This window comes from Ammospiza caudacuta, chromosome 3 (assembly GCF_027887145.1).
Source record: "Ammospiza caudacuta isolate bAmmCau1 chromosome 3, bAmmCau1.pri, whole genome shotgun sequence".
NCBI classification, from domain to species: Eukaryota; Metazoa; Chordata; class Aves; order Passeriformes; family Passerellidae; genus Ammospiza; species Ammospiza caudacuta.
This window is the reverse complement of record NC_080595.1, coordinates 7,728,111-7,756,105: the sequence shown is the minus strand read 5'-3', so window position 1 is coordinate 7,756,105 and position 27,995 is coordinate 7,728,111. Positions and strand designations below refer to the sequence as shown.

Sequence of the window (27,995 nt, the reverse complement as noted above, 5' to 3'; positions counted from 1 at the left end):
AAAAATTTCCATCATAATACAAGTGTTTAATTATGATTTGTACGTAAATTACTTATACAAAGTGTTGACTTTGTGAAGAAAGGACTCTTTCAACACATTCTTCCCTCAAAGTGTAGTCTACCTTTTACACCAGCATTGTTGCATATATTTCTGTAATTAAAAACACCAAAAGACCTCTTCTTGTTTCAGCTCTTAGACTGGTGGTGCAGTCTGAATGCTTTTTTCTCCTAGCTAATACAGCTTAACTGGTAAGATGGACAGTGAATTCCTCCATCTGAAACAAGCTTTACTGCCTACACAAATCTCCTTCCAGCCACTGCTTCTGATTGGGTCTCAGGCCACTCCAGAAAAGCATCAGTGATACCGTGTTTCACGACACTTCTTGCATTGTTTTAATTCCAAATGTATACAAATGAAGTCATTTTAATCCTATAAATAATTTATTTTTAAAAAATTGTGCTGTTAACCCCTTTGCAGGGCAACGAGCTATGTGAAAAGTACAAAACTTTTTGTCAAATGTGATACTGAGAGTGCTTTTGACATAGTTCATTGGTTTATCCTCTCAATTGATAGATATACTGCGCAACGGGCAAGGCTAGAATCCATGAACCAAGCTGCAAAGATCTCAAGCTAAGTAAGGCGGAGAGAGACTTGAGAAACAAGAGAAGGAAATACTTTCCTATCCAATGTATACTCTTCAGACTAAAGCACTCTTTCTATCAAGCCTTCTAAACTGTTAAATAAAGTGTTCCAAACAAGCATTTAAACTTCATTACACAGAAGAGCAACAAGAACAGTAGCCTGCCAGACAAAAAGGCAGGAGGGAAAAATATATATACTGAGTTCAATGGTTAGCCTGAATGTAGCACAGTTCTTCACAACCGATGGGGGGGTAATTTCAACACGGTGTCCAACAAAGTTCTAAAGACGTGCTTCATCTCGACTGGTTACTATGAAGCAAAGGTGGTAAATGTTTGGCCCCAACTGGGCTTCAGAAATGGTTCTTTTTTCATGACGAGCATGTCTGTCCAGCTATCAATCATGTTTGTTTGCACCAAATCCCAAGCCATTTAAAATACGACTAATTAAGTTAAACTGAAGTCGTCTGCTCCAAATTCGCCATCAACTATCCATGCTACTGCATTCCTCTGAGCAAAAACAAAAACACAGAGAGAGAGAGAAAGAAATCACAGGCTTGAAGATCTTAGCAACAGTTCATATTTCTATCATAAGGTAATTAATAAATTTATTTACATAAATTAACATGTCTATTTACATAAATTTTAACTGAACATGCACTAGTTAATGGATCTTATACTGCAGCTAAATTCCATGCTTAAAATCACTTATTTTAGATAAAATTATTCACAACAATCTAGAAATTATTTTAGCATGTTAGGTGTGGGTACTCAAAAAGCATCTGGTCCAAAAAGACATAACACACATTCACATACAAATTCATGGGGACTGTGCTAAGGACAGAGGTATTACAGGTATTACTCTGTGCACCTACACCTCTTGTGAAAGCACTGCTGTGAGAAATCCATTTGTGGTTGGTTTGGTTTTGATGGCACTTACTGGTTCATTTTCTGGAGGAACTAAGAAAGAGTGAGCAAGCAGCTCACTGGAGAAAACCAAACAACAAAGCCATGAGTAAAACCAGCTGGAGGACAGGCTCTGACTCCTTATGGGGGCACTCCAGGTCTTACACATTAGCCAGGCTGGTCCACCTAGTCCAAGACTAGAAGCACATGTATCAAAGCACTGGAGCAGGGAGAAGAGGTAATTGTTCCTCCTAACATCCTTCCAACTTTCAGCCATTTTTACCTAAGGGACATTCTGAACTAGAGGTGTTTACTTATCTACCAGCACTTAATGGATTTCTCTTTGATTACTTTGCCCGGGTTCCCCTTGGTGTCACATCCATGAGGCTCTGTGGCAATAGGATATACTATATATAATTTTAATGTCTCCTGTAAATTCTTACTGCAATGTTGAATACATAATGACAGAAGCATATAAAGTGCACAACAACTGCCCAGTAGTCACCTCCTTAACAATCTGGGGGAGGCAAGAAGGGCTGGGAACACCTGGGTGCATTTTAGCAGCAAAAAAAATGAGCACTCTCTCTCTCTCTTTCCCCTGGACACATGTGGTTACTGATGATTAGTAAAGATACAATTTTGTACAGGTTCTCTAGGGTAAAACTTTACACTCTGTCTAAATTCTGTTGTAAATTCCTTTTGTAACCATTCCAATACCATTACTCAATCTGCAGTGTGGTTAGAATGCACTGTTTAAATTTTAATAACATTATATATTACTAAACCTAAGCATTGAAAGCAAGGTTTTTATGGATGAATAAGTTAATATAATCTGCATAAATAAGTTAACATAATTCTAGGCTCTTAGTCACACCACAGGGCCATGTTTTCTCAGTTTTCTACAGGGCCGTGTCAGAACAATGTTGGAAACACGGGCCGGACACAAAACCAGTAACTCAGATAAAAAACCACCAGTCACACACTAGAAAAAACCAAACAAAGCAGTGACTAATTTTTCAGCCAGGCTTTTTTTCCTTTGTGTTTTTTACCTTCAATATCCTGGTTGTCTACGAAAGGCGCTGGTCCCCATATCCTGACGGTGCCGTCGTCGGAGGCGCTGGCCATCATGGCCGGGAGCTGGGGGTTCCAGCTGACGCAGTTCACCGTGCGCGTGTGCCCCGTCAGCTCGGCGATGGGCAGCTCGCTGCGCTTGTGCCAGATGTACACCTTGTGATCTGGGCCAAACACAGGGACAGCAGCCTGAGCAGCACTGCTCTGCACACACCCACCACCACTCTCACACCTCCCAGTAAAACTCCAGCCTCTGGTGGGGAATGGCACTAACACAATTTTGCTTTTAAAAGTGATTAAAAGAACGCAGGTGTCACAGACATGTTTTATGAAAAATCCTTTCTTTAAGATTTTTTTCTCCTAAGAAGCTGAGAGGCCTCAGAAACAAAATGTAAACAGTAACTACTTGTTGCATTCCACAGCAGCAGATAAATCTGTAATTGGTCTCATGTGGTTGTTTCTAATTAATGGCCAATCACAGCCCAGCTGTCTCGGACTCTGGTCAGTCACAAGATTTTATTATCATTCCATTCCTTTCAAGCCTTCCGATGAAATCCTTTCTTCTATTCTTTTAGTATAGTTTTAATATAATATATATCATAAAATAATAAATCAGCCTTCTGAAACAGAGTCAGATCCTCATCTCTTCCCTCATCCTGGGACCCCTGTGAACACCACCACACACAGGCAAAACTCTTCCATTAACACCTGCAACTCTACTACACTCTGAAGGAAAATGTTGCAATGTAAATAAGTCAATACAAGGGTACTGACTTATGCAAATAAGTCAATACAAGGGTAAAAAGAGAAACTAAACTACTCTACAACTCCATACCTGCAATTAAAATCTTATTCAAAAGGAAGACTTACAATTATTTGAGGGGGAGAACAAAAAAATCTGCATTTGCAAATTAGTAAATGCATTATAAAGTCATGAGTACTAAGAATATTTATAACTACCTCCTGTTGATGAGTACCAGATAAGATCACAGCTCTGTAGTTTATGAAAAACATCTTAATACTAAAAACCTGTAACACTCCAATGAAAGTGCAAACAGAGCAGATGAGGGAGCACTAAAACTTAATGGCTCACACTGTGAGCTATTACTATCTTTGACAACCAATCACTGTGTGGTATTTAAAGATATCAATTTGTACATATTGAAGCAGATGCAAACAAACCCTGCACATCCTATTTTGTGATGGGAAGCTTTTAATTACTTCTAGCAACATGGTAGAAATAGAATAGGGAACTAGTTAGACCCTCTACTGCACTGTTTAAAGAAGAGTCATTCTTTATAACCAAACATATTCAAGAATAAATGGGGGGTAGGGAGAAGGAGGTGGGATAATCCCAGCTGTAGACCAGCAGCCTGTAACAAGTCTGTGGGTTTACCTGTCTAGAACTGTCTGTGGAATATTCCAAACAGAGTTACTGGACAAGTGTGTATTGCTAGTATTACACAAGAGCTTAGTATTGGGGTCTGGCAACCAAATGAAATTATTTTGATCTATCTGAAAGGCTTTCACATAGATGCCACTGAAGGCTCAGCAAACAAACCAATCTTCCTCTGTTCCTCCTCCCAGCCCCTTATAAAACAAACTTGCTCTCTGACCTTGCTGCTAGGAAAACCTCAAGGCTTTTCCCTACATGGTAACTCCCTTGTCCTGTGCTGAACCAGCTCACTTGAGGTACCACCTTCACATGGGCTTGTGTTTGCTTGTCTTTTAAAAATAGTCTCAGTACCCACATTTGCACAAAGGTGACAGCTTCAGACAGTCCAAACCTAAGAACCCATCAGGTCCTTACCTCCAGTTTCAATTACAGTGGTTTTTAAACAATGAAAGTCAATAAACTGGTGTACAAAAATGACTAGTACACTGCAGTGTCCACACCTGCACAGGGTTATGGCTAAATCCTGAACTTTCAGGCACTAGGGTCTCAAACAAAGAAGCCTGTCCAGCCATGGAAAAAGGTTCACACTGGATTGGAGGACTGGAGGTGCTGTCCTTCAGTCATATTCCACTGGATATAGTCAGAGAGTGAAACTTGATTTTATTTTAGATATATTTCATATTTTCCAAAAACAGAGTAGGAAATGCCTTGGCCAACCTTGTTTCCTAAGAACTGTGAGTTACACATTAGTCACAGTAATTTCTTTACATATTGCAAGTGTAATTCCTGGCCCTGCATAAGCTTGAATTCAAAGTGACCTCCATGGCAGGTGATGGCACCGCACCAGTGACAAAACCAAACCAATTCATCACATAAGCTTTTAACAATTTCTACTCTTGCCACAGACAGCTGAATAAAAACACACTTCAAAGCCTTTAATCACCAAGAAACTCTAGCAGACTACGTCAACAACTGCCTAATTTGAGACTACTCTGTCTGTAATTAAAATGATTCTATGGAAATTAAAATAACCTCACCACACCTGTATCTCCAACAGGCAAATGAAGCTGTTATTCCCCAGAAGTACATTTTATTCAAACCAGAAGTCTAAATATCACACCACAAAAAAAAAAATCCTCAAGAACACCCCACCCACTTCTAATTAAAACTGTGCAGATGCTTTTGCTGTAGAGGAGGAACACAAAAGAGTCATTAATGTGTTCTACCTCTCAGAAGATTCTGTCTGCCAGCCCACAATTACTTCTTGAAGTATGCCACAATCCCAGCAAGCCTCAAATTTATTTCATGAGGCACTTGGTTTGCTTTTATAATGTTGTTGTTAGCAACTGTCATCTATGAGATGAAGGAATAGGAAGGATACAGTGTTCCAGTTTTCTGCACAAAGGAGAATGGTGTTACCTTCACTGCCACTCGCAATGAAATCTTCATTATGACCTCCAAAACACGAGTGAATTGTGTAAAATCCTTGTGTAACACCTTGATACTTTCTCACTAAAACTCTGTCTTGTAAGTCCCATAAGTGAACTCCCTGGAAATAAGAAATTTAAAGAATGTTATTTTATTATTAAGTATTATTAATAGCATTCTTCTGAACAATGAGAAAGAATTAGCCATGGAAGTGCACTACTTTAGAGCCAACTTTGATACTGTTAGTGGGTGAAAAGAATAAAGATGTATCAAATTACTAAATTAAAGTTTCACTGTAGGTCCCTTCCACTCTGAAAGCTTTATTTTTAGCCAAGGTTTCAAAAGCAGAAATAGATAAATAAAAATCTGTGTCCCAGACATGTTAAGTGCCACAGTTCTTGCTGTTCCTGGCTTCTCAATGCAACAGCCAGATAATAACATTCAATTGTACATATTTCCCAATATGAAACTCTTGACTATAAATCAGTAAAAAAAAAAAATCAAGTCTCAAGAATAAGATTGCCTTCTTGTCAGAGAATTAATTCCATGCTGTATTTATGAATATTAAAGCCTTCATATTACACAATATACAACTAGTTAATATCAAACATTCCAACTCACAAAAATATTTAAAAACAGGTAGCAGTTGCAAGCAGATTTATTTCCATTTCCTTTCAACATGCCCAACTCACCTGAGTTGCTACATTTAACAAAGCTAAACGGCCATTTTTTGAAATAGTAAACGACATAATAGGGTGATCCTCTTGTACTCTGAAATGATAACACATGAGAGTCAAGATAAGCAGATGATAATGCAACACCAAGACAACAGGCATGCCCTCTCTCTGCAGTATGATCAGGGAAAAACAGTTCCCAATCTGAAATAAGGTATGACTCTAGAAACCAGCATAAGCCAGGTCTGCAATACTTGTTTATGTTAGGCCAAAAGGGACTCCAGACCTCAACTCCTAAATTCAAGACAGATTCTACCAAAATATGTCAGGAATTGAGAGGACTACAAGTTCTTGTGATGACAGAAATGCCAAAACATCCACCAGAAACCTACTCCAGTGCTCAGGAAGTTATTTCTAGTATCTGATCAAATGCTGCCTGCTGAAACTTGCTCACTAATTCTTGCCCCATCTTTTAATACTGAGAACATTTAACAACTTGTTTCCCATCCTGTCCCCCACAATGCCACTAGGAAGAGGAATTCAGAACCAAGAAGAGAGGCAGTTACATGTTCCTGTCTGTGAGATCCTCAAAGTTGTAGCCCCGAATTCGCTGGTGTGTGTCCGACGCTAGAACAGTTTTCCCATCACTCAAGCACCAAAGGCATTGTACTCTCACCCCTTCCCAGGAGTCAAGGAGATTACCATCTAAATCCTGAGCAGAAGGGAAAAAAAAACCAACAAACATTCAACCATTAGTCTCAGGATTTTGAGGAGCTGTGACATAAAAATGTTTTTCCCTTTCTAGTCAGACAATTGCTACAGAAAGCAATCTTACCCTTCACAAGGTAGGACCTAATGAATTAGGAGTTGGTTCTCTTAACCAAGAGCTTTTGTAGGAATCCACCCTGGAGAGCACAGAATCCCTTCTGTCACTTACTTTCTCATGCCACCAGCACCCCATCACTGAGCTGACCTTCACAGAGAGGTCTGCATACTAAATTATTAATATTATTCTGGGAACCAGTTGAAAAAACAATCAAACTGTGGACCACCACCCCAAACCAGCTCTAGTCAAGTAATCAGGGTTTCACATCTATTTTCACCAAGCAAAGACCGCACGCAAAAACTAAGAAAGATGTAGTCAAAATTCTGTGGAATAAAAACACTTGTGGGCAAGACTGCTTTTTACTAATGTTTTTTTCTGAAGCAGTTAAGAAAAAAAATCCAGATCACAAATCCTCCTTGAGGCAGGTCAAAGACGCTCAAACCCTTCAAACTGCTCCATACACAAGTGCTGCTGAAATATCTGCATTAATCTTTGAATTGCAAAGGATCAGAACCTTTAGTGTACACATCTACAAAACCCAAGAAAGCATTGACCAAGCTTTTAATTCCTTGCTTTGCTTTCCAAGGGACAGCTGCAGAGCACTTACACACTGGTAGAACTGTCCACGCTGCCCTCCCGTTACAAAGCGCTTCCCATCAGGATTCCAGGCCACACTTGTTAAACTGTCCTCATGAGACTGGCTCATCTTTGTCCTCAGCTCCCCAGTCTGGAAAACAAACAAAGGCAGCAGGGCCTTACACCAGAACCCTTTCCCAAAAAGGCACTGGTAATTTTATCTGACAAGAATAGCTTGGAGCTGGATAAATTTATTAAAAAGCAAGGCATACTTATGAATAATGCAATGGAAAGGCAGAACTACTTTAGCATATCCAGTGAATTTGGACTTGATTTGGGACAATTTCTTTTGTCTCTCAAATCAAGAGAGATGGAATAGTTGGTGTGTCAGACAGCTAAAAGATTTTGAGTGGAATGAAAAGAAATCATAGGAACAAGCCAAGAGAATGACATGCACTATCAAATGAAAAAAACCCAAAACACTGAAAGAAAGGAGGCAGGGAGAAACTAGAAGAAAACAGGTGACAAAATATATTTTAGTAAGAAGTTATGAATATCACAGTAGTTAGAATGTTTTCCTCCTTGAGCTGAAGCTCTTCATGCCAAAATTTAGCTTTCATGCCTATAAAGCCACTGTTTCACAAGACAGAACACCAATGAGTGGCACTGTCAGCAGTGCTCCTCACTGAGCCAATTTAGTCAATTAAACAGAAGAAAAGTGTTCCAAGGGTGAAGAAAGGCAACGTTTTTGTTTTAGGAAACTGTATTAGTTCAGAGTCCAAGGCAGCACAAGGAAGTCTATACAGCTCTCAGCTGAGGCAAGGGAAGCTTTTATATCAACTCAAGTGCCCATAAAATTCAACAGCAGAAAGTGATTTTCAAATTCATGGAGGGACTGGCAAAATGCCCAAGTGCCTGATGGAAAAATGAAGTTCTGAAATGCTAAACTGAAGCCTCTTTCACTGACATCACTGGGAGGGTTACATGAAGCAGAACAGTTTGCATCTTTTACTTTTCCTACTTGTTAAAATCATCAATGATCAACTGATACTTCTGCCCTCTGCTTCTCTTGATTCATTTGCTGTCCTTCTCTTCAGGAGCTCTCTGACATCCTATGCATTTATGCCATCCCTTCTCAGAAATGATAGTAACCACCCACACAAGAATTGCTGCACAATCCCAGACACTTCAACTTGAACTCCAATTTCAGTTCTGTCCAAAGTGAAAAGAGCATTTGCAGGCTGCCATAATTATTTTTTCAAATTGAGAGGAGGGCAGCAAGACCAGCATCTCTTCTTTACACTCCCAAGTTGGCACAAGCCTGCAGCGATTCCTTCCTTCAGGAAGGGATTCAGATATTGAAACAAAAGCAGCACAAAGTTTTCTTTTTCACTCTTAGCCAGCACTTACTTGTACATTCCAGAGCCAAAGCTCAGAGCAATCATCTGGGCCACAGGCAACAAGGTAGTTGTCATCTGGACTCCAGGCAATGTAGGAGACGCCGTACGCGTGACCCTCTAACGTCTTAAGGAGTTTTAGCTGGTGAGTGTCCTGGAACAGGAGAGGTGTTCTTGAGACACTGCAAATCAACTCCCACCACATTTCACACTTCCACAGCATCCATCTACAGCATGAGAGCTTTGAGAGTTTACAGGGCCAGAAAATGAAAGCTCCTAACATCAACCTTCAAAACAAGAACACTCAGAGGTATTTTTGTTCCAATGTTCTGTGATTCTGAACATAAAACTCAAGAAATGCCACTGAGTACAAAGTTTTATATTACATTACACTTGCCTTAGTACAGAAGATTTCTGTAGAGTCAAGTTTTTCTACATCTACTGAAATATGGAATTACTATCATCTGTATTTTACAGAATTAAGTTACTTTCTTAAAACTAAAGACATGTTGGAAACCTGTTCTGGTTAAACAGAGAACCAAACCCTCCACAGCTGCTGACAAGGGAAAACCTTGAAGTGAATTTTTTTAAACTTGCATGTATCTTGTGTGTGCTTCTCAAGGAAGGAGATTTACAGAAAGATATTTTTAAAATCTTCCTTGAGAGGTGTTCTTATTTCAGAAGCATTGCCTACAGCAAGCTGTTTTCTGCCAGATTTAGTGAATGAAGCATACTTGGCACATGCAGCCTCTTGTATCATCTCTATATTACAACTGTTTTACTGCTGCCTCATCAGAGGAACTTGACTTTTCAAGAAGCTTGTAAAAATAAATAGTACAGCTAGATACTGTGAAACAACCACACACTGGCTTCCTAAATACAGAAACATGCTTCAGTACAGTATTAGCACTGATTCTTGGGAACAGCAGATACACAAGTAGAACAGAGCTTGTTAAAATGCTGACAATAATTATTTGAAGCCTCTTGGAAAGGGCAATCAAGTTGTCCTCCCTCTACCCACCCTCCCCTGTTTTTTTCCATGCATGGCAGATGCTTATATCTCCACAATTTTTTTCAGAAAGCGTGACTAATTTGAAATTCTAGCTTGATTTCTCTAATTGTCCCTTCTCTCTTTTTTTTTCAGTATTAATCAACAGAGCACTTCTTGACTCTGAACAGAAAGACCAGAGGAAGAGTGACACACAGGATTGTTTCCTGGGATCAGCTCTGAGGGATTTGGTGACTCTCAGCCAGCCTGCAGCACTGGGAGTTCTGCTGGCTAGAAAAAGTAAATTCCTCAAAAGAAAGTAAACTAAAAATAATCTTCAGAGGGCAGAGAAAGAGGGGCAAATGAATGGACCTCCTCAAGACCCCTTTTCCATTCTAATCATTATTCCTAGACTGCATGAGACCCTGCTGTGCCTGTAGCTAAAGTGATTTTCAAGGAAATTGAGTCATGTCTGACATCATCTCACATCCTGGAGCTTGTCTAGAACAGCCACATTTTTTTACAACAGGATTAAAGTAGCGTGTTTGAAACTCATGAGGAACAAGGTACATAAGATATTCCTCTTCTAATGATAGCACTCTGGTGCTGTTACTATCTTCCATACTGCTCTCATACTTTCCCCCAAAACCATAAAGCTGCTATACCATGCTGTAAAACAGCAGGCAGTGGTATTTCAGGCAAATATCTCCAAATGTAGTCAACCTGCCTCCCACCCACCACCAAAAGAAATCTCAGCACTTCTATCCCTTACATACAGATTCCAAATTTTGGTTGTGTATGACAAGCAACTATTCAGGCATCAACTCAAGTCTGTAGTAGCTGAGCTCCTTGGCTGAAACACCAAAAAGCTGTCAACAGTTTTCAGAAAATGCAGAAGGGATTTTTTTAAGGAGCCTGTTAAAGGAGAACTCTTAACAAAGATGCATGTGAGACAAGGTGATGCACAGCGTGCTCATCCTTTGTGCTCCACAGAGGCTCTGCCAAACTTCCTGACAGTCAAACAATGCAGCCCACACAAACCCAGTCAGCTCAAGACACTATTTAGTGCTGCTGAGCCTCCTCAGAACTGTGAAATTAGCAATGGAAACGACAACAGAAGCATAGGCTAAGACAGTCTAGACGTGGCTGGGTCTTAGAAAAGAGTAAGAAATTCAAGGTATGAAAGTAAGAAAACACATTAGAAAATTCAAGATATGAAAGTAAGAAACTAATAGGACACTAATGTGTCCTTACACTTCAAGAGGGGCAATGAAGAAAGAAAGGGAGAAATGAAGGATTCTCCCACATGTTAAGTGTGTGTGGAAAAATCAAAAACACTGTTCATTTAAAACAGGGCTCTCCCACCACTTGCCCAGACATTGCTGGATGTTTGTTTCCATGCAGTTTATGCAAACAGATTAGAATAATTCTGTATACTTAAAGCCTTGACAATCACATTAAATTTATGGGTCAGAAGACCTTGTCAACTGCTACAGGAAATGTGAGAAGCATATTCTGGCAAATAGGAATCACTTGATGTGGCCTAATGCTATTTAAATATCCACCTGCTTGAAAGCATTGCAATTTTTTAAAAGCACCCCAAAAAGGAGACAAACCAATAAAACACTACAAAACCACTTTCCCACCAACTATTTTTAAGAGATTTTTATTCTTTGGCAGCTCTTGGTCAAAAGGCTTAGTCTAAACACTCACAAAACATTTATGTGGTTTTACTAAGCAGCTATTAGCTAACAATTCACTTTAAGATGTTCTAATCAAGATGTTTGGTATTAAAACCCATCAATATAGAAGGAAGATGTGCATCTACAGTCAATTGATAAGTTAACAGCAAAAAATGTTTAATCCTTAATTCACCTAAATTACTCCAAGAAAAAACCAAACCAAACAAAACCAAAACCAACAAACAAAACCCAGATAATTTCCAAACTAAATAACAGAAGTCAGCTTTGCTGCTATGCAGCTCTTGGCCCAGAGTAAGACAAACCACAGCAGTCTCATGCCTGAAAAAGCCATGGTGCCTGCTTTAATTCTGGGGCTACATAACATTTATGCACATGGAACAGGGTTTTCAAGTCCACCCATCATTTTAACAGGAAAAGGGACTTAGATTATATGGCTTCCCAACCTACCTGAAGTGAAAAAAAACTCAGATTCAAACCCCACTGAATACCAGTATGGAACTGCAGTAACCTTTCATTTTCCACCTCACACACCAGACTGCAGCAGTGTGGTTAAAAAACCATAAGGATCTTATTTCTGATAGAGTTTCACAAACATTAGCAACTTCAAATGCTGTGTGTGTATGTTCAAGTTTATTCCCAGTCTTCAATTATTATGAAATATATGGACATACTTTCATAATCACTTCTACAAGTCAAAACAGGCTTAGATTCAGCAATCAACCTCTTTATTTATGTACCAATAGATATGAGCAGGAAAGATGTATGAAATATCCTATTGCTATGAGATTTACAAGACTCCCACCCCAGGGAATGGGATGTAACAGGGCTACAGCACATGTCAGCCTGTCCTACAAAAATCACACCATCCTAGCAGGAGAAAGCTGAAAGGAAAGGGCAAGACAAGTTCATTCCATTTTCACACTTACTGGATCAACCTGCCATATAATAACAGTTGTGTCCTTAGATCCTGTTGCTAATTTCGTGCCGTCGTTGGAGAATTTGCAGAACCACACTTCGTTACAGTGCTCCGTTAGGATCTGCTGGGTATAGCAGGGGAACTGTTTCCTGGCAAAACAAAGGGAAAAGGCACACATTAACAAGAAAGCTGTAAGATTTTAAAATTTTTTTTAAGTTTTAAGCTATTAAAAAAAACCCAGTCAAACAAAAATCTTAAAGTGCAAGGCCAAACACCTTAGAAACCCCCTCGATTAACAGCTGCCTCAAGTAAGTACAGAATGAAGTGTCTCACCTGGCAACAAGCTCACACCATTAAGTCATCATAATTAACCATAAGAACACAGAACTGTTCTTATTTCACCTACATAATTTGTTATTCTTTCATGTAACTTGTAATTAAACTGACCTCATCAGGAGTGTAATAGTTTATTACAATATTTTCTACTGTATAGAAAAATACTATAGCATATGTCTCTTTGAACCATAGGTGCAGTGTTTTTACTCATGAAGTTTTTGTAGGTATCTAACTCAGTTATATCTTGCTAAGAAATGATTCTTACATAGAACTTCCTTTTCCTGAATGTGACCTTGCAATAAACTCAATGTTTCTCTGCCTTTGTTTTGTCATTTTTCACCTTTGCAGAGTACCAAATACAATATCTAAGCATAACTAGCAAGATACCATTGAGCTTTCAGCTTGAACATTCTCCCTCACAAAATCTAAACTATTTTGTAAAAATGCTGAGTTTATCAAGCAAAATATTACATGATAAACTACTGAAGAAGACTGAAACATTCCTCTAGAGCCAATATTTAATATTCTAGTTACACACCAAAAAAAAGCTAACAGTCAAATTATTAAGTTAGGTGGGAACTGGAGACAAGTTTTATTTGATTTAAATCTTGCCTACAAGCTCTCAAACAAGAATTTCAGATCTAAGATAAAATAAATGTAGGCTTTTACAGCAGATGTCTTTATTTTGAAATAATACTGCAGGAGGTACAAGTTCATTGTTCAGATGCACTAAAAGATAATCTCTAATCACAGACACATTTTCTTCACCTGCAGAGATGCTGAAGGGGTTTGGTCTTAGGCTGAGTTTTTACAGCACCCAGTGCAACACAACTCTGATGGGACACAGTGACACTAAGGGAATGATGGTGCCCTTAAATGTACAGTTGTATTTACCACTGCAGATAAACCAGCTCAAAAAAAATCTATCAAAAAACAAAACCACATCACAACCCACCCACCAAAAGTTAAACAACGCCCTCCCCCAATTAATTTAAGCAGAAAACTTACTTACTTCCCATTAATGTTTACAAATACAGTTTGGTTGCAGTCAGGCTGATAGACACCTAACAAACTACCTCTTCTCTGAAAAGTTCTGCTTCACACTGTCTGTACCCCCTCAGTACATTTTCTTCTATTAGAAGAGGCTTCCTAGTCTGTGCTCCAAGGCTATCAAGGAGCACTGAACAACCATACAGTCTCATTTCCACTCTTATGGTAGAGAAGGGTAAAATGTACATATATAAATATATATATTTGGCTTTCTTGGGTATGTCTATACTTATTTGTTTGCAGAGAAACACAAGTGTGCTCTGCTCCTGCTTTCAGCTGACCAGGAATGCCTGGTTGCCCCTGGAAGAACACTAAACCCAAAGTAAAAAAAACCCCACCCATCAAAGAAGATTTTGTTTCCCTTCAAGTCTAGAATGAAGCAGGCAAGCCCTCACACAGGGATGTGCACCTACAGGAGCAGTGTTTCATTATTATTTAGCCATGTTGTTATAAATTAATGTTTTTGCTCTGAACAGCAACTTCCCCTAGGAGGTGAGGCTGCATCCATAATTCACACAAAGTACAAGGGGCATGCTGTGTCCCAGGAAAGTCTTTTCAGCACATTTCATTTCAAAATAATACTCTGTGGAACAACAGCTCTTCCATCTTAAAGCTTAAGACAAGCAGCCAAGGTTTTGCAGACATGAAAATCAAGCAGGATAATGCTGGAGCACACCATTTTCATAGTAAGATACTTTTGGTTCCTAAAGGGGGTGACACAGTTATTAGGGCTGCTGCAGACACATCCCAATACTGAATTTTACTGCTCATAACCCAGTTGGACCAGAGTGCTCCCACAAAAAGTCATCCTCACTTTACTAGTGAAACAGAACTCAGCAAGTTTGACTCACAGACAGCAAAGCCACATTAAATAACCTGGCTGTGGAAGGAAATAGCAGCAGTCTTGAAACAAGAAACCAGAACCAGTTGTCTTAACAGCTTCTGGTTTTGGTAATTAGATATTACTGAAGCTCAAAGGTTTTTCTTGATCTTTTTTGAAGTGCTTCATTACAAATTGTTCTGTTCAGCACAAAACACCTGAATTATGTAATTTACTTACTGAGATAAAGTATCTAATAACTTTACTGTTGTTGTATTTACACAAGTTCAAAACTATAGAATAAAACAAATAGCTACCTTTTTATTCCTTGTACATACAATGAAAGATTTATTCCTCAACAAAGAAAACAAAAAAGGCAAATGAACAAAAAGCCCCAACACACCCAACTAGGCTGAAGGTTCTCAAAACCAAAAATCATCATCCCCAAGAGCATCAATTCTCTGCTATCAAAATCTCTGAAATCCTTCACCTTCACTCCCAGTAGTGCCTCACTCCTATCTCCCACTCTTATCAAGTGAGTTTTAGAGTTAAAAATCATTTTGCTTGTCAGTGCAATTCAAGCATGCTTAACCAAAATATTGCCATAAGTCCAAAAGGGATTAGCTCCAACTAAAAAAAGGGAAACTTATCAGTGTTCCATCAATTAAGTAGCATAGGACTCGAACTGTCTAAGCTTTTAGACTGTCACTTCTGTCACCTTCATCAAAATTTGGCTTTTGCTGCCTAACTCACCTCACTATGCCCAAGCATGGCAGCAGTACAGCAAACCACAAACTGGAGCCAGACCCCTGCAACAGGCAGCTACAATAGGATGAGGACAGAATGGAAGCCTTTCTTTTAAGTGGATTTTCGGGTACTTTTTTGGTTTGGGTTCTTCTTATTACAGCAGCCATGAGTATCTATGCATATACACAGCATATATGCAAATTTAGGAAGCACCACTTTAGCCAAAAAAAAAAAGGAACCAACAAAACAAAAGCCCAAACTTCTGTGTCAGCAAATAGATTAAGGTGGGGGAAATTCAAACTCAGGTTTGTTGCATATAGTGCCTTTTCTACCTGGCTCTCTGGAGCCTGGCTTCAGTAAATCAAGCTCTTCACAGTGATCTGGAATGCTCCTTGGGATTTGATAAGTAGTATCAAATCTGTTGCACAACTGCCAGTACTACTAGTGGACTTGTTTAAAGGTTAAATCTCTTCTAGGTAGTCTGATTTGAAGACTCACTTCTGAAGGAGGGAAACCACAATACCAGCACATGATCATTTCCCATAGCTCTTAAAATGGGCAACATTCAGTGTCTGCACACACCTCTACAACTGCTGAAACAATGCAATGCAGCACAATTGTAAGCTAAAAGACTACTTGAATATATAAAGTGCCAAAGACCGTAATTTTCAAAGCTTAAGATGGCTACAGCAAAGTACTGTGGAAGTCTGCATCTTTAAAAACTGACTCCAAGTAACCCAAGAATGCAAGTCAGAGCAGCTGAGTTCAGAAAATTTCTATAAGCAAGTTTATCAGTTCTTAATTAACTTCCTCAGAGGAGCTAACCTTAACTGAAAACAATTCCCCTGCAAACCCAAGTGTTAGCCTGTTATATGGACAAATTTATAAGGATAACCCATACAGCCCTCATTGCCTTAATCCACCATGCACAGCACAGCAGTTTTCCATAAAAGCTACACTGAGTTTTAGGTCTTTAGCCAAGTTTTGCTGGATGAGGAAAAACTGCTCAAGTCAGCCATTTGTTAAAAACAAACACCTTCCTGTTTCATGTCTATTAAGAGTATTGCATTTTGAAAGTTCAGAAGCAGCCTCCATTTTGTCACCAAAAAAAAATTATCCAGACAGTCTAAAGAGCCAATACAAAGGTATAAGAGACACTCAATCCTTTCTACCTTACATATCTATGAAAAAATAGTTCTTTTTGTTATTCATGTTATATATTATGTAACTCAGGAAAATCTACTGTACATTTCTCCTCTGTCTTAACCTTTGTGCCTAAATGCACCTGTGTCCACTCAAAGTTACAGCTGAAAGTTGAGTTCATAGAACCATGCTTCAGCAGGCTTTCTACATTCCAGTACCCTTGGAGACAGTCTGGGTAAGCAACACACCACTGAATCTCCAGTGGAAAAACACAGCAATCCTGTGTTGATGAACAAATACACTGGAAACAAGTGGCTATGGATTAGCATAGCAGCATCTTCTTTTTACACCAATCTGATTAAAATTTTTAACCTTCAGTCTGATCCCATTACCCCACATCCAGTTACCAAAATCTCCCCTCCACCCCTCCTTTACTCCTCACCTCCACCGCCCATTTAGCGAAACAGGACTTTACTGCTTTTTCCCAGTAAAATCCTGTTAAACCAGCTCAGAGCAGCCCTCACATCTCTGACCATCAGATTACTTTAAAAGATGAATGAAAGATTGCTCATGTCAGGAGTCAGGAGGGTTCCTTACCTACTACAAACGTGATCTATTAGCAGCGAGACAGAATCGAGGTTGCTGTCGAGTTTGGTGTTGTGATAGAGGCACCGGTCCCGTTGCAGTTCCACAGCCTGGCGCAGCAGGTTCTGTAAACGCCTCGGAGGAAGCATCACTGATGGGGGCAGGTAGGCTTCAGGGGAGTTAGGGAGAAAAAAATAAACAAATGAAGAAAAAAAGACTCCTCAAATGCAAGTTACAAGTAAGAGCGTACTTTGATTTGAGTGGTTTTGGAAGAGATCTGAGTAAATAATAGCACGCAGCTTGTTGAGTTTGAATGTACAGATATACACCTGGAATAAGAAGCATGAACTTCTGGGAAGCAGAGCTGTATGCAAGGTGTTTGTTGTTCTAGAGTGCACTGTCCTGGCCAACAAGCACCATTTACACAAACTAACTCAAAACTCAGTATTTTACAAGATCTACGATATTGCATAACAACACCATCAGCTGGGTTCCTTTAGGGAATTCTCTATCAGCACTATGAAAATAAAGAACACCATGGGTTTTATAACTCTGGTCCAGAGTACTACAACAGCCACAAGAGAGAGGAGAAACCATAATTCAGAGCAAAGTATGAGACCACTATCAACCAGCACCAGTATCACTACAGGTGACAGGTCACACTTAGTTTCCACCACACACTGTGGCTGGCATTTATAACACACACATCCCTCCCTAAACCACATTTAATCAAGGTATATCACTACTGCATGCAGCAGAGCTAAGGAGTAACAATTCTTATTGCAAACAGTTTGTCAGAGACAGCAAAAGCTAAAGTACAGAAGACCAAAGGGTAAAGGCACCTAAAGGTATCCCCATGAACCAAGAAATACAAAAATGCAACCAACCAACCCACACAGTCAGTTCCCTGGGATGTGTAAGTTATACTGGATTTAACAGAGATGAGAAGAAATTCTAAACACTAGAACATCTTACTCTGGAGTTTGTCCAAAAGTTTAGATCTGGAAGCTGTTCCTTTCCCTTCCCACTCTGCTTTTGCACGCAAGTCCTCTGCATGGCTACACATCAGGTACCTGTTTCAAAAGGGCACATACACCAACAGACCAAGTCTTTTTGGAATCATTCTTTTCACTTTTAAGCATGATACAGTACAGATAATAACATTTTTAATGAACTGGGAACAGGTAAGTTGAGCTTGAGACCAACAGGGAAAAAGGCAGGGAACTATTTCACACAAACACACATCTTCTGAACAAATGTCTGCAAATTGCCCATACAAAAAGAAAACATAAAGCACAAGCAATTTTAGGATGGTCAAATTGTCTTATTTTCATCTAAGAACAAACCAGATTATACTCAATTAAATGTTAAGGTAACTGGCTAATAATTCTCAAGATCAGAAAACCATACATATGTATTAATTTGGGTTCTAGTAGTACTGAGTAAAGAGTAAATCATCATCAGGTTGTTTTCAAGCATCTGAAACAAAACACTGTCTACTGAACAGCATTCTTTACTCAGCATTTTATCACATCTCAGCACAGCTTATTATCCACCAGGATAGCAGCTTTAATACAGCTTGAGTCTTCACAACAACAGCTATCAAAAGCTACAGAATTCCTTAAAGAACATCTCTGCAAGAGCTCTCAAAGTGCAAACACTTACCCACTGAGGACATGAATGCGTTCTGTGTTATATTTCAGAGGCGTCAGTTCACAGCGTAGAACCTGAAGTGCCTCCAGGACCTTGCCATCCTCCAGGTATTCCAGGTACTTCTGCTGCAGCAGCAAAAACTTCATCCTCTGACATGACAGAAAGCAGCAGTCAGGGGAAAAAGGTTGACTGAAGTTTCAGAAAACGTTTGAGCCTAAACAGAACAGTAGAAACCATTCTACTATGCCCTTCAGAAAGACAGCTCTAAGTAATGTTTCATTACTCAATTTCTTTTGTTGGCTTTTCAACAACATTGCAGCAATTAAGCTATCCATGAATTTCTTCCCTGCCTGATGGGGCTCCAAGTAGTTCCTATCTCATTCCTCAGATCTCCCCTGCAACTGTTCCCATTTTTACCTGCTCTCTCTTTAGTCATCACTCTTCAAACCCGGCATTACTCAGGTTTTCCAGTGAAACATTCTATCAAGAAAAGGGCCCCAAATCAGCAATTCTCATATTTCAGACTGCATGACAGCACAGAACACAACAGGGCAACTCATCAAGTTCTCACACTGCTTACATAGGTGTTGACATAAATTGTTTGCATAGCTCCATAACATATAACAGTAACAAACTGACACTGCCTGAGGTTTTGGGGTTTTTTTTGTAGTTCCATGTTTACTTGTTTTCCTTGGGTATTGTTTTCAGGATTACAGAAAAAAACAGTTTCCTATATTTAGGAGTCACTTCAACACTCTAAATTAAGTGCTGTTATTTCATAGTGTTCCTTTCACAGTTTTTGGTTGTTTTCTTAAAAAAAAAAAAAAAATCAAGCCTGCTATTCTAACAAATACCTGTGGGTAAAAAAACCCTAAAAATTAGGCATTAAGTTACTATATTAAAATTTTTAATAGTAATTTAGTACAAACATAGTTTGGTTGTTTCTGGATGAAATAAAGTATTTTGTGTTTGTACACATTCTTTACTGCTAGCAGAAATGACAGGTTTAGTCCACAAAACTCACCAGGTTGAAGAGGAAAATGAGGAAAACCTTCATGCTTAGACAAACTGGTAAGACATAGGCTGGAGATAAAGTGCAACAAACTGCATTTGCTTTCCTAAAGAACACACCACCAGTTCAATCACCAGTTTCCTCTGCTTTCATCAGACCTCAGGCACCTCACTATTTTCATGCTCATATTTGGTCAATGTTTACTTAGTTTCAAACACACTGCCAGCCTCCTTAAGTAGAGGGATAATTGGGAAGTTTAAGATGTTCCTGTTCTATTAAAGCTCACATGAAAGTTTAAGGCTCGCTAGATGTTAAATTCAAAGTTAAAACATTAAGCATTTTCATTTCCAGACACACTCAGCTCTTCAAAAGAATGAAGTTTCCACATACAGTGCTATTAACTTACCACACAGCTTTGTGAAGCATAAAACATGACACAGTAAAGATGATTTATGTTCAAACTTGTCTGCAGGGCTCTGCTGTCCTGTATCTGACAGGCAAACCTGTATTGCACTCCCAATCCAGCTCTTTAGTTTATTTGAATTTGGAATTATTAGACCATTTCTGTACAGTTCTTCCAGGTGAGACAACTTTTTCAGTGTTCTGACATGTGAAAAACCAAATGAAAGATATCCCAATTATTTGCAAGCCCAGTGGTTGCTCCATGCAGCAGGCCAGCAGACCCCACGCTCTTTGCTTATACAGCAGCAGGGATGAGAACTTCCTCCACCAGCTGTGCACAAGCTCTCCAGGATACAAGAAATGCCCAGGTGGCAGACACACTCTATATTTCACTGCTTTTGGTCACCTCACACTGATGATCACCACCAGATCAAAAACAGGCTGATATTTATTAGTAATAAAAACTGTAATCCCTCCCTATCTTCCTTCTCCATCCGCTGCATATAATATTTAATTTATATTCCCATTAAATGTGATAACCTACCTTTTCTCCCTCCTTACTTTCAGGACTTGGAACATTAATTTCATTTTGTTAGAGGAAAAAGTAAAAAGAGCAGAAAAATCCTATAATGTGGGTTTTACAACATCAGTCTCAGCAATTCCATGAAAGCATTACAGGAATACTACACAGAATGCTGTTGCCAAAGAGTTGTAATTTCAGTTCTAGGCTAGAAAGTATGGCTTAAAAAAAGAGGCCATCAGTGCCATGTGTGACTTAGGCACATTAGGAATATAAAGGCCCCCAGAAAAACAAAGTATTATACATTTCATGCAGCAATCTAGTTTTCCCATAATGGAGAATTAGAATAAGAGATAAGCAACTTGAAATAGGAACTTATCGACAGCAGAGGGCAGGGACTAAAGTCTTGATGGGGAAATTAAATTGAATTACTAAGCTATTTTGATAACTGCTCCAAAACTTGCCCTACAGCATACTCAAACAATGGCATGAATTTCCTTGAGGCAAGAGTCACACTCCAGTAATATTACATTGCAGGTTATTTTTTAACATTGAGACACTCGCTGTCTCCTACTTCTTATTTCTGTGCAATTACTGACTTTGCTGGCAAATAAATTTCTCTCAACTCCTTTACACTCCCCTAATAGCACTTCTAATTTCTTCCAACACCACCTTCTACAAAATCCAAGACCATTTTTGGTACATCATCTCTTTTAGAGCCCAAACAACCTCTTCTAGAAGGAATGAGAACTCTAAAATATAGCAAAAGCACAAACTCTGCTGATTAAGTAGCTTATTCTTTCTCCATTTGTTTTTTAAGTGCCTTACAAAGAAGGGAAATCAAAATGACCATAATGAAAACCATACTAAAGTAACACAAGTGCCTGGGATTTGTTATCATCTCAGTGTTTACAAAGGAAATTCAGCATCATTACACTCATGACTGCTGAACAATTTAAAGTTCAGACACCACCACTGCTTAGCTTATAGCCAAGATTCCTCACCCTGATGGACCCCTGGAAAAGTCCAATCCAAGTGTCAGCACTGCAGTTCTGCCTGGTTTTGTTCAGTTATTATACCTCACCTCTACAGAAAGGATGAGGATAAACTGCATTATTTGTTGTTTCTACAAGCTATTATTTAAGTGTAAATTGAACTCTGATTACCCTGGGGCAGAACTAAGAGTTAACAGATTTACAGGATTTTGTTTGTTTGTTTCAATGCATGCACTATTAGCATTTTTCTTTCTTCAAACTACAGCCTTGGATTACTAACATGAGTGCTTAGTACTGTATTCCTTCCTTGTCCTGTTAGTAGGAAAGCTCCTTCCAGAATCCTAAATTCTAGGAAGTCTGGCAGGTACCATAACTCACCATCACTACATACCCAAAGGTGAAAACCTCAGCAAACTAAGCTGTGAAAGGAACAGGACAAACATACTGCCACAGGCAAGAAATTGGGCCATTCTGATCAGTAACTGTAAGCAGCAGTTAATCTTCAGAAGTTTAACAAACAAAATACAAAATAAATTAATTTTATGTCTAGATTTTGGTGTTATTTTCAACCTGTGTATCTTAACAAGCTCCACAAGAGTTTTACTAATGCACTAGGAGTCCCAAGTAAGTAAACATTGCTGTAAGAACTGCTCTTTGAAATTAAATAGGTAACTAAAATACATGGTGAAATTATCAGCAGATGTTTCAAAACAAACTCAACACAGTAGCCATCTCTACTTACAGCCTGCAGAACTAAGACATGAGTTTTCTTTACTCTGTAGTCTTTTACTGTGATAGTTTTTACAAAACACTGATGAAAGCACTATAAAACAATCCAAAACTTAAATGCCCTGATATGTAAAGGGAAGAAAACATTGTGCTCTACACAATTCAGCAAGGAATTTAATGAGGCTTCAACCACACCAAGTCCTACCACACAGGGAGTAATTAACTCCAGTAGGGAGCTGCCCTTAATGCTGGTAGCAAGAGGGACACCATGCAGGCAGGTGGAGCACTTGACTCAAATGATAATATTTAACTCACTTTTTAGATTGTGTTGCCTGCTGCAGGCTGTATACCTCTGGAATAAGTAAAGAGAACAATCTGAAGGTATTTTCTAGATGACAGAGGAATAATCCCAAAGTTTCTTCCTAGGTGCAATTAAGTACCCAAGACAGATGTCATCACATGCTTGAGTAGCCCCAAAGTAAGCAAAACCTCAGGCTGGCTTGAAGTTGGTGTTTTCTAACTGTTGCTGAAGGAAAAAACATCATGCTTAATTCAATTATAAAGTTTTCCTACAGATTTTCTAAGAGAGCTGTATCTGATATGCTGGAAAAGCAAACATGACTAATCACATACTGTACAGCCCTCAGCTGTGTTAACACAAATAGAAACAGCAAACTGTCCTGTGTGCTGCCACACCCTCCTCCCCCCATACCAACACACTGCATCAAAGCTTGAAAAATTGACATCAGCCCCTTCATGTTTAGTGTTGTCACCCATAGAACTGAAAGCACTTTGCAAAAATCAGGAAATTACATACAAACAGGATTTTGTGAATATATATGCATCTCCCTTCACTGACCAGACATTTCAAAACCAATCCTGGTTATTTTGTCCAGGTCATATTAACTGTAAGAAAAAAAAAAAAACAACAAACCCACCCAAACCACAAACCAAAAACAAACCACAGAACACACACCCTACTTAGTTAAATACTCCCCGTGTCATCTAAATTTTTAGGCACCCATTCTTCTTGTATGCACACATTTTAACAACATCTAGTCACATAGTGTGAGTCACAAGTCAGGAAACTCAAAATCCAATTTTCTATTTTTAAAGAGCTACCTGCAGCAGCACCTTGTTTGGACTTTCCTGATCAAGACATTTACCACCTTCATTAGCTCTGACTTTTCTGCAGTGGGGAATACCTACAGAGCACAAAGCATCCCTCCTTACCTGTCATGACCTTTCTCTACCTTCCCAGCACTAACACCCACCCACAACCTCAACCATGTGCACAAAAGCTGGACAGGGAGGGAGGAGGAGACTCCTGCACACAAGCTCAACTTATCCTTGCAAAAAATGCTGTCTTGCACATGTAAGATATTCAAAACTGTTACCTGTTTTAAATTACATCAAGCTAATATAAAGGAGATCAATTTTAAAAAGAAAACAGTTCATATTGGTTCAGGTAAAGTTCAGTTTAAACCAAGTGTTTTTACTGCACCAAGCTTTATGGAACCAGTTAAGATATTAATATTAGAGAATGCTCTTGGAGCCCTTCAGAACAACAGAAGGAAAACATTCTTTTTTCTCAAACTGAGGTTTCCAAAGACTACAATGTCGAAAACTCAATTAAATCTCTTGACTCACCAACATGCAAAACATTTTAATACTACAGACAAACTTTGTAACTTCAGAAGTCAAAAACATGAGAAAATTTGTTTCCAATGACCATTCATATTCCAATATAGCAGTTCCATATTTCAGGCTACACAAACGCTTGAAAGCTGCATGCAAAATTCTCAACTCCTTCAGGTCTTTGACAAAAGAGAAAGTGAACTACTGGTGGGTCTAATTAAGAGGTGCTAAGCTTTGACCAAACCAACAGAACCAAATGTAAACTTCTGTCAAGTACCCTCTGATGTTTTGTTAAACATCTGTTTTTCCTACTTCATTTCCTGTTCTCTCTTTCTCTCCCTCCCCCACCAGACAGGAAATTGTCTTGACAACAAATGAATCAGCTAGAAGTGGAACTAAGCAGCCATCAGCTGATTCCTCATTGTTTACAGTCACAGACACTTCAAAAAGCCTTGATACAGTTTGCTTCTAAGTGACCGTAGCTGTTGTAACTTCATCTCATTAAAATAAACGTTTTACAACAAAAGAACAAGCTCTTTGAAGAGCCAAGTGATGATTTATATCTTGAGATCCAAAAATCAAAACAAGAAACACTTTACTCAGAGCAACTGAAATCATAACAACACATATTGTAGTGTCAAGTCACAGGATACACCAACCTTCTATTTCTAGGTTTATCTTTTTTTTTTAAAAAAAGCCACCCAAAGAGAAAAAGCTCTAAATAAAATCCCAAACAGCAATACAAATGCATTTGCTCTTTAAAAGCCATCTGGAAAAGCAACAGTATTGTTCATGGTCTATAGCAGCCTCTATATTCTTGTAATGTGCTATTACAATGCCAGCTCCACATCAGTATTAGTGCATTTTATTTCTAAACTTCTCTTCCCTCAAGAAAACCTAACTCCTATAAACACAGAGATTGTGAGAAGTACTTCAAGGTTGAAATTAGTATTCAACATAGGCAGTTTCTACAGAAACTGACCTATTTTAGGACTGTGACAGGATTTATATTTTATCAGTTAGGTATATTAAATAGAGTTTTAACATTCAGTACACCAAATCTTAGCCTCAATACTTTTGGGCTGCCTATCTCACATTCTACAACAGAATAAAAAAAAGTTCAGATTAGTATGACGTTTGAGATAGCATGCAAGCAGCTTAAAGTAAACAAAAAAAGAGAAAACAAGAACTATGGACAACCAACTCCATAGTGAAAGATTACACCACTACAATTAGTCCAACTACACAGCTCTGAAAGAGTTCAAGCGTGCCTCTTACCACAATTGCATGCGGAGAATGCACTAAGGCCTTAAGTTCATTCAGGTCGTTCTCAGCCTGCAGAAATCGGCAGAAGAGAAAAAAAAAATATATAAGGAGGATGAATTTTGAATTGTCTCATAGATACTATAAATTTCAACAGTGGTTAATACAGTCCTATAAGCCCTACGTTACCTTATCCCATTCTCCTTCCATGACATGATTGCGGAATTTGGTAGCTGAAGGATGTTCTAAACGACATCCTGACTCTTGCATGAGGAGATCAACAGTCTGGCTGCAGGAGAGATACAGTGTAAAAAAACCCGACCAGTTTCACCCTCACAAATACACCGCCTGCTATGATAACAGTTTACCATAAAGTAATTTAATTAAACAAGAAAACGATGACCAGATTCAGATGCTTGTTCAAGAAGGTGATCTCAGTTGCCTGAGACATGTCAAAAGCTACCTCTACCTAAAGCAAGTTGTCAAGGAGCTTGAAAGCTTTGCTGAAGTACCATGGAGTATGTGACTTACCAGCCACCACAAACAGCCAGCCCTGCACAGAAGATAAACTTCATGAAGGAAGATACACTCTAGAAAGCTGTGAGCTACTGGCTGCCATCGCCTGCCCCCTCCCTACCTCCCCCCTAAAAGAACAAGGAGAGCTACAACATCTGGCACGGGCCTAATTTTTCCTTCTTCATCACTTCTTACAAGACTGGCTCCTTAAAAAAAAATAAACAAACTCAGGGACCTGTAGCCCTCCCCCTTTTATACTAAAAATAGCTTATTTACTGTGGTGTCATCTATGAACAGTCACGAGTTGTCTGCTGCTGTAAACGTGCCTCTTGTGTCAGAGGCAATTTATTTTATGGAATATGTTCTTTATAGCTGACCCATTCTGCAGTGTTTTGAAGACTTCTTTTGTGGCTACACAAGCACTTCGCAGGACTTCTCTACCCTCCTTCCAAAATGATGACATACTGGCTAGCTTTAGCTTTACTCACAAAGCACTATGATTAAACACTTGAAGACTTCCCCTATTCCACTGGGAAATTATTTTCTCTCTTCTGATTTTAAGGAAGGGCCAACATTCTCATTTCTTGTTTACAAGTAAGATTATTAGCAAAAGCACGTGTCCAGCACAAATCTACAGAGGCCTTCACTATTTAGAGGGCCAAAGGTTTCCAGAGCGAAGCCAATCGGCCTGCTTAAGTGGCAGTTTACTTTGTGTCGCTTCCTCCCAGCTGACAAGCCAAATCTTGGAGCTCATCTGCGAAAAGCCGCCCCCCCACGCCCAGCTGCGGGCTCCATTATGTTTACCAGATAACTTCTCCCCCACTAACACATTTGTATTGATCTACCCTTATCGGTGTGCAACCCGACTTCCATATTGCCATCCCTGGCAGGGGAAGCTCCTGTCCTGTCCCTTCGCTAGACACCGGCACGGGTTTGGCAAACACAGCTCCGGCTCCATTTTTCCGGGAGCGGGCCTGCCCCACCGCCGGGCACTGCTCTCCCCTCACCGGGGACCTCCGGGCTGCGACGGGGCAGCTTTGGCCACCAATCCCCCTCACCTCGAATCCCTTCCTCTCCCCTCCTCTCCGCTCCGGGCTGCCCATCCTCCAGGGGGACCCCGCTCCGGACCCTCCCCGCGGACGGGGCGGAGGGCGGCGGGGCTGCCCCGGCCCCAGGGGGACCCTCCGCTCAGGGCGCCGCAGGAAACCAAGGGAGGAAGGAAGGAGCCCGTCCCCCGGCCCGGCCGCGCTGCCCCTCGCCCACCGCGGCCACTTACTTGAGCCCCAGCCCGTGGAGGTGCTGCCCGATCAGCCGGATCACGTCCTCGTCGGACTGCGAGAGCCGCTTCTTCTTCTTCAGGGCGCTGCCGCCGCCCCCCAGTTCGGCGGCGGCCGGGCCGGGCCCCCCGGCGGCGGGCACCCCGTTGTTGACGCCGAGCCCGCCGGGGCTGCCGCCGCCGGGGCCGCCGCTGTTGGCCGAGGGCAGCAGCCCGTTGGCGTGGGCCAGCTGGTCACCGGCGGCCGTGCCCGCCGAGGCCTCGCCGTTCTGGGCGCCCAGGCAGCCCAGCTCCGGGCCCTGCGGCGGCGGCTGCTGCTGCTGCTGGCCCCCTCCCGCCCCGTTGGCCTGCATGGCGCTGCTGGCGATGCCGCCGCTGCTGCTGCTGCTGCCTCTGAGCGGGGCGGCGGCGGGGGCGAGCCCGGCGGGCACCGAGGGGGACTGGGACGAGGTGAGGCCTGCTCTGCCCGCGGAAGCCCCGGGCTCTCCTGCTCCCTCCGCCGCCGCCGGGGAGGCCCGGGCTTTCTTCCGCGGGGGCGGGGAGGCTCCGCCGGTGTCCGAGTCGGAGGAGGAGGAAGCGGAGGCCAGAGTTTCCTCGCCGAGAGCGGCCGTGGTGGGAAGCCGGGGGGGCGAGGAGGGGGAGGCGGCGGGGGCGAGGGGAGGCGGAGCGGGGCCCTGCGCCCGCCGGGGGTCCCGGAGGCAGCGCCGCCGCCCGCTCGGGGCTCCCTCTGGCGATGGCGGCCGCCGCTGCCCTGAGCCCCCGCCCGGCAGCCCCAGGCGCCCGGCCCGCTC

At 40.7% G+C, this 27,995-nt stretch overlaps 1 protein-coding gene across 1 annotated transcript; it reads right to left on the bottom strand.

Moving 5' to 3' along the window:
- Positions 1-5: 5 nt before the first annotated feature.
- WDR26 (WD repeat domain 26) lies at positions 6-27,995 on the bottom strand. The gene is made up of 14 exons (XM_058801316.1): positions 27,205-27,995; positions 25,602-25,701; positions 25,428-25,484; positions 18,866-19,002; positions 18,176-18,273; positions 17,213-17,369; positions 12,530-12,668; positions 8,926-9,066; positions 7,547-7,666; positions 6,680-6,825; positions 6,132-6,210; positions 5,431-5,560; positions 2,594-2,779; positions 6-1,148 (listed from the first exon to the last, which is right to left on the bottom strand). Exons 1-14 carry the CDS (start codon positions 27,555-27,557, stop codon positions 1,123-1,125), a joined length of 1,869 nt encoding a protein of 622 aa, XP_058657299.1. The 5' UTR covers positions 27,558-27,995; the 3' UTR covers positions 6-1,122.

Excerpts from the sequence above, each read along its gene's own strand:
- WDR26 (XM_058801316.1), bottom strand. The coding sequence starts at position 27,557 with ATGCAGGCCAACGGGGCGGGAGGGGGCCAGCAGCAGCAGCAGCCGCCG. Across the intron at positions 25,485-25,601 it reads TGGAAGGAGAATGGGATAAG|GCTGAGAACGACCTGAATGA; the intron begins GTAACGTAGGGC and ends CGATTTCTGCAG. Across the intron at positions 19,003-25,427 it reads ATTCTCCGCATGCAATTGTG|AGGATGAAGTTTTTGCTGCT; the intron begins GTAAGAGGCACG and ends CTGTCATGTCAG.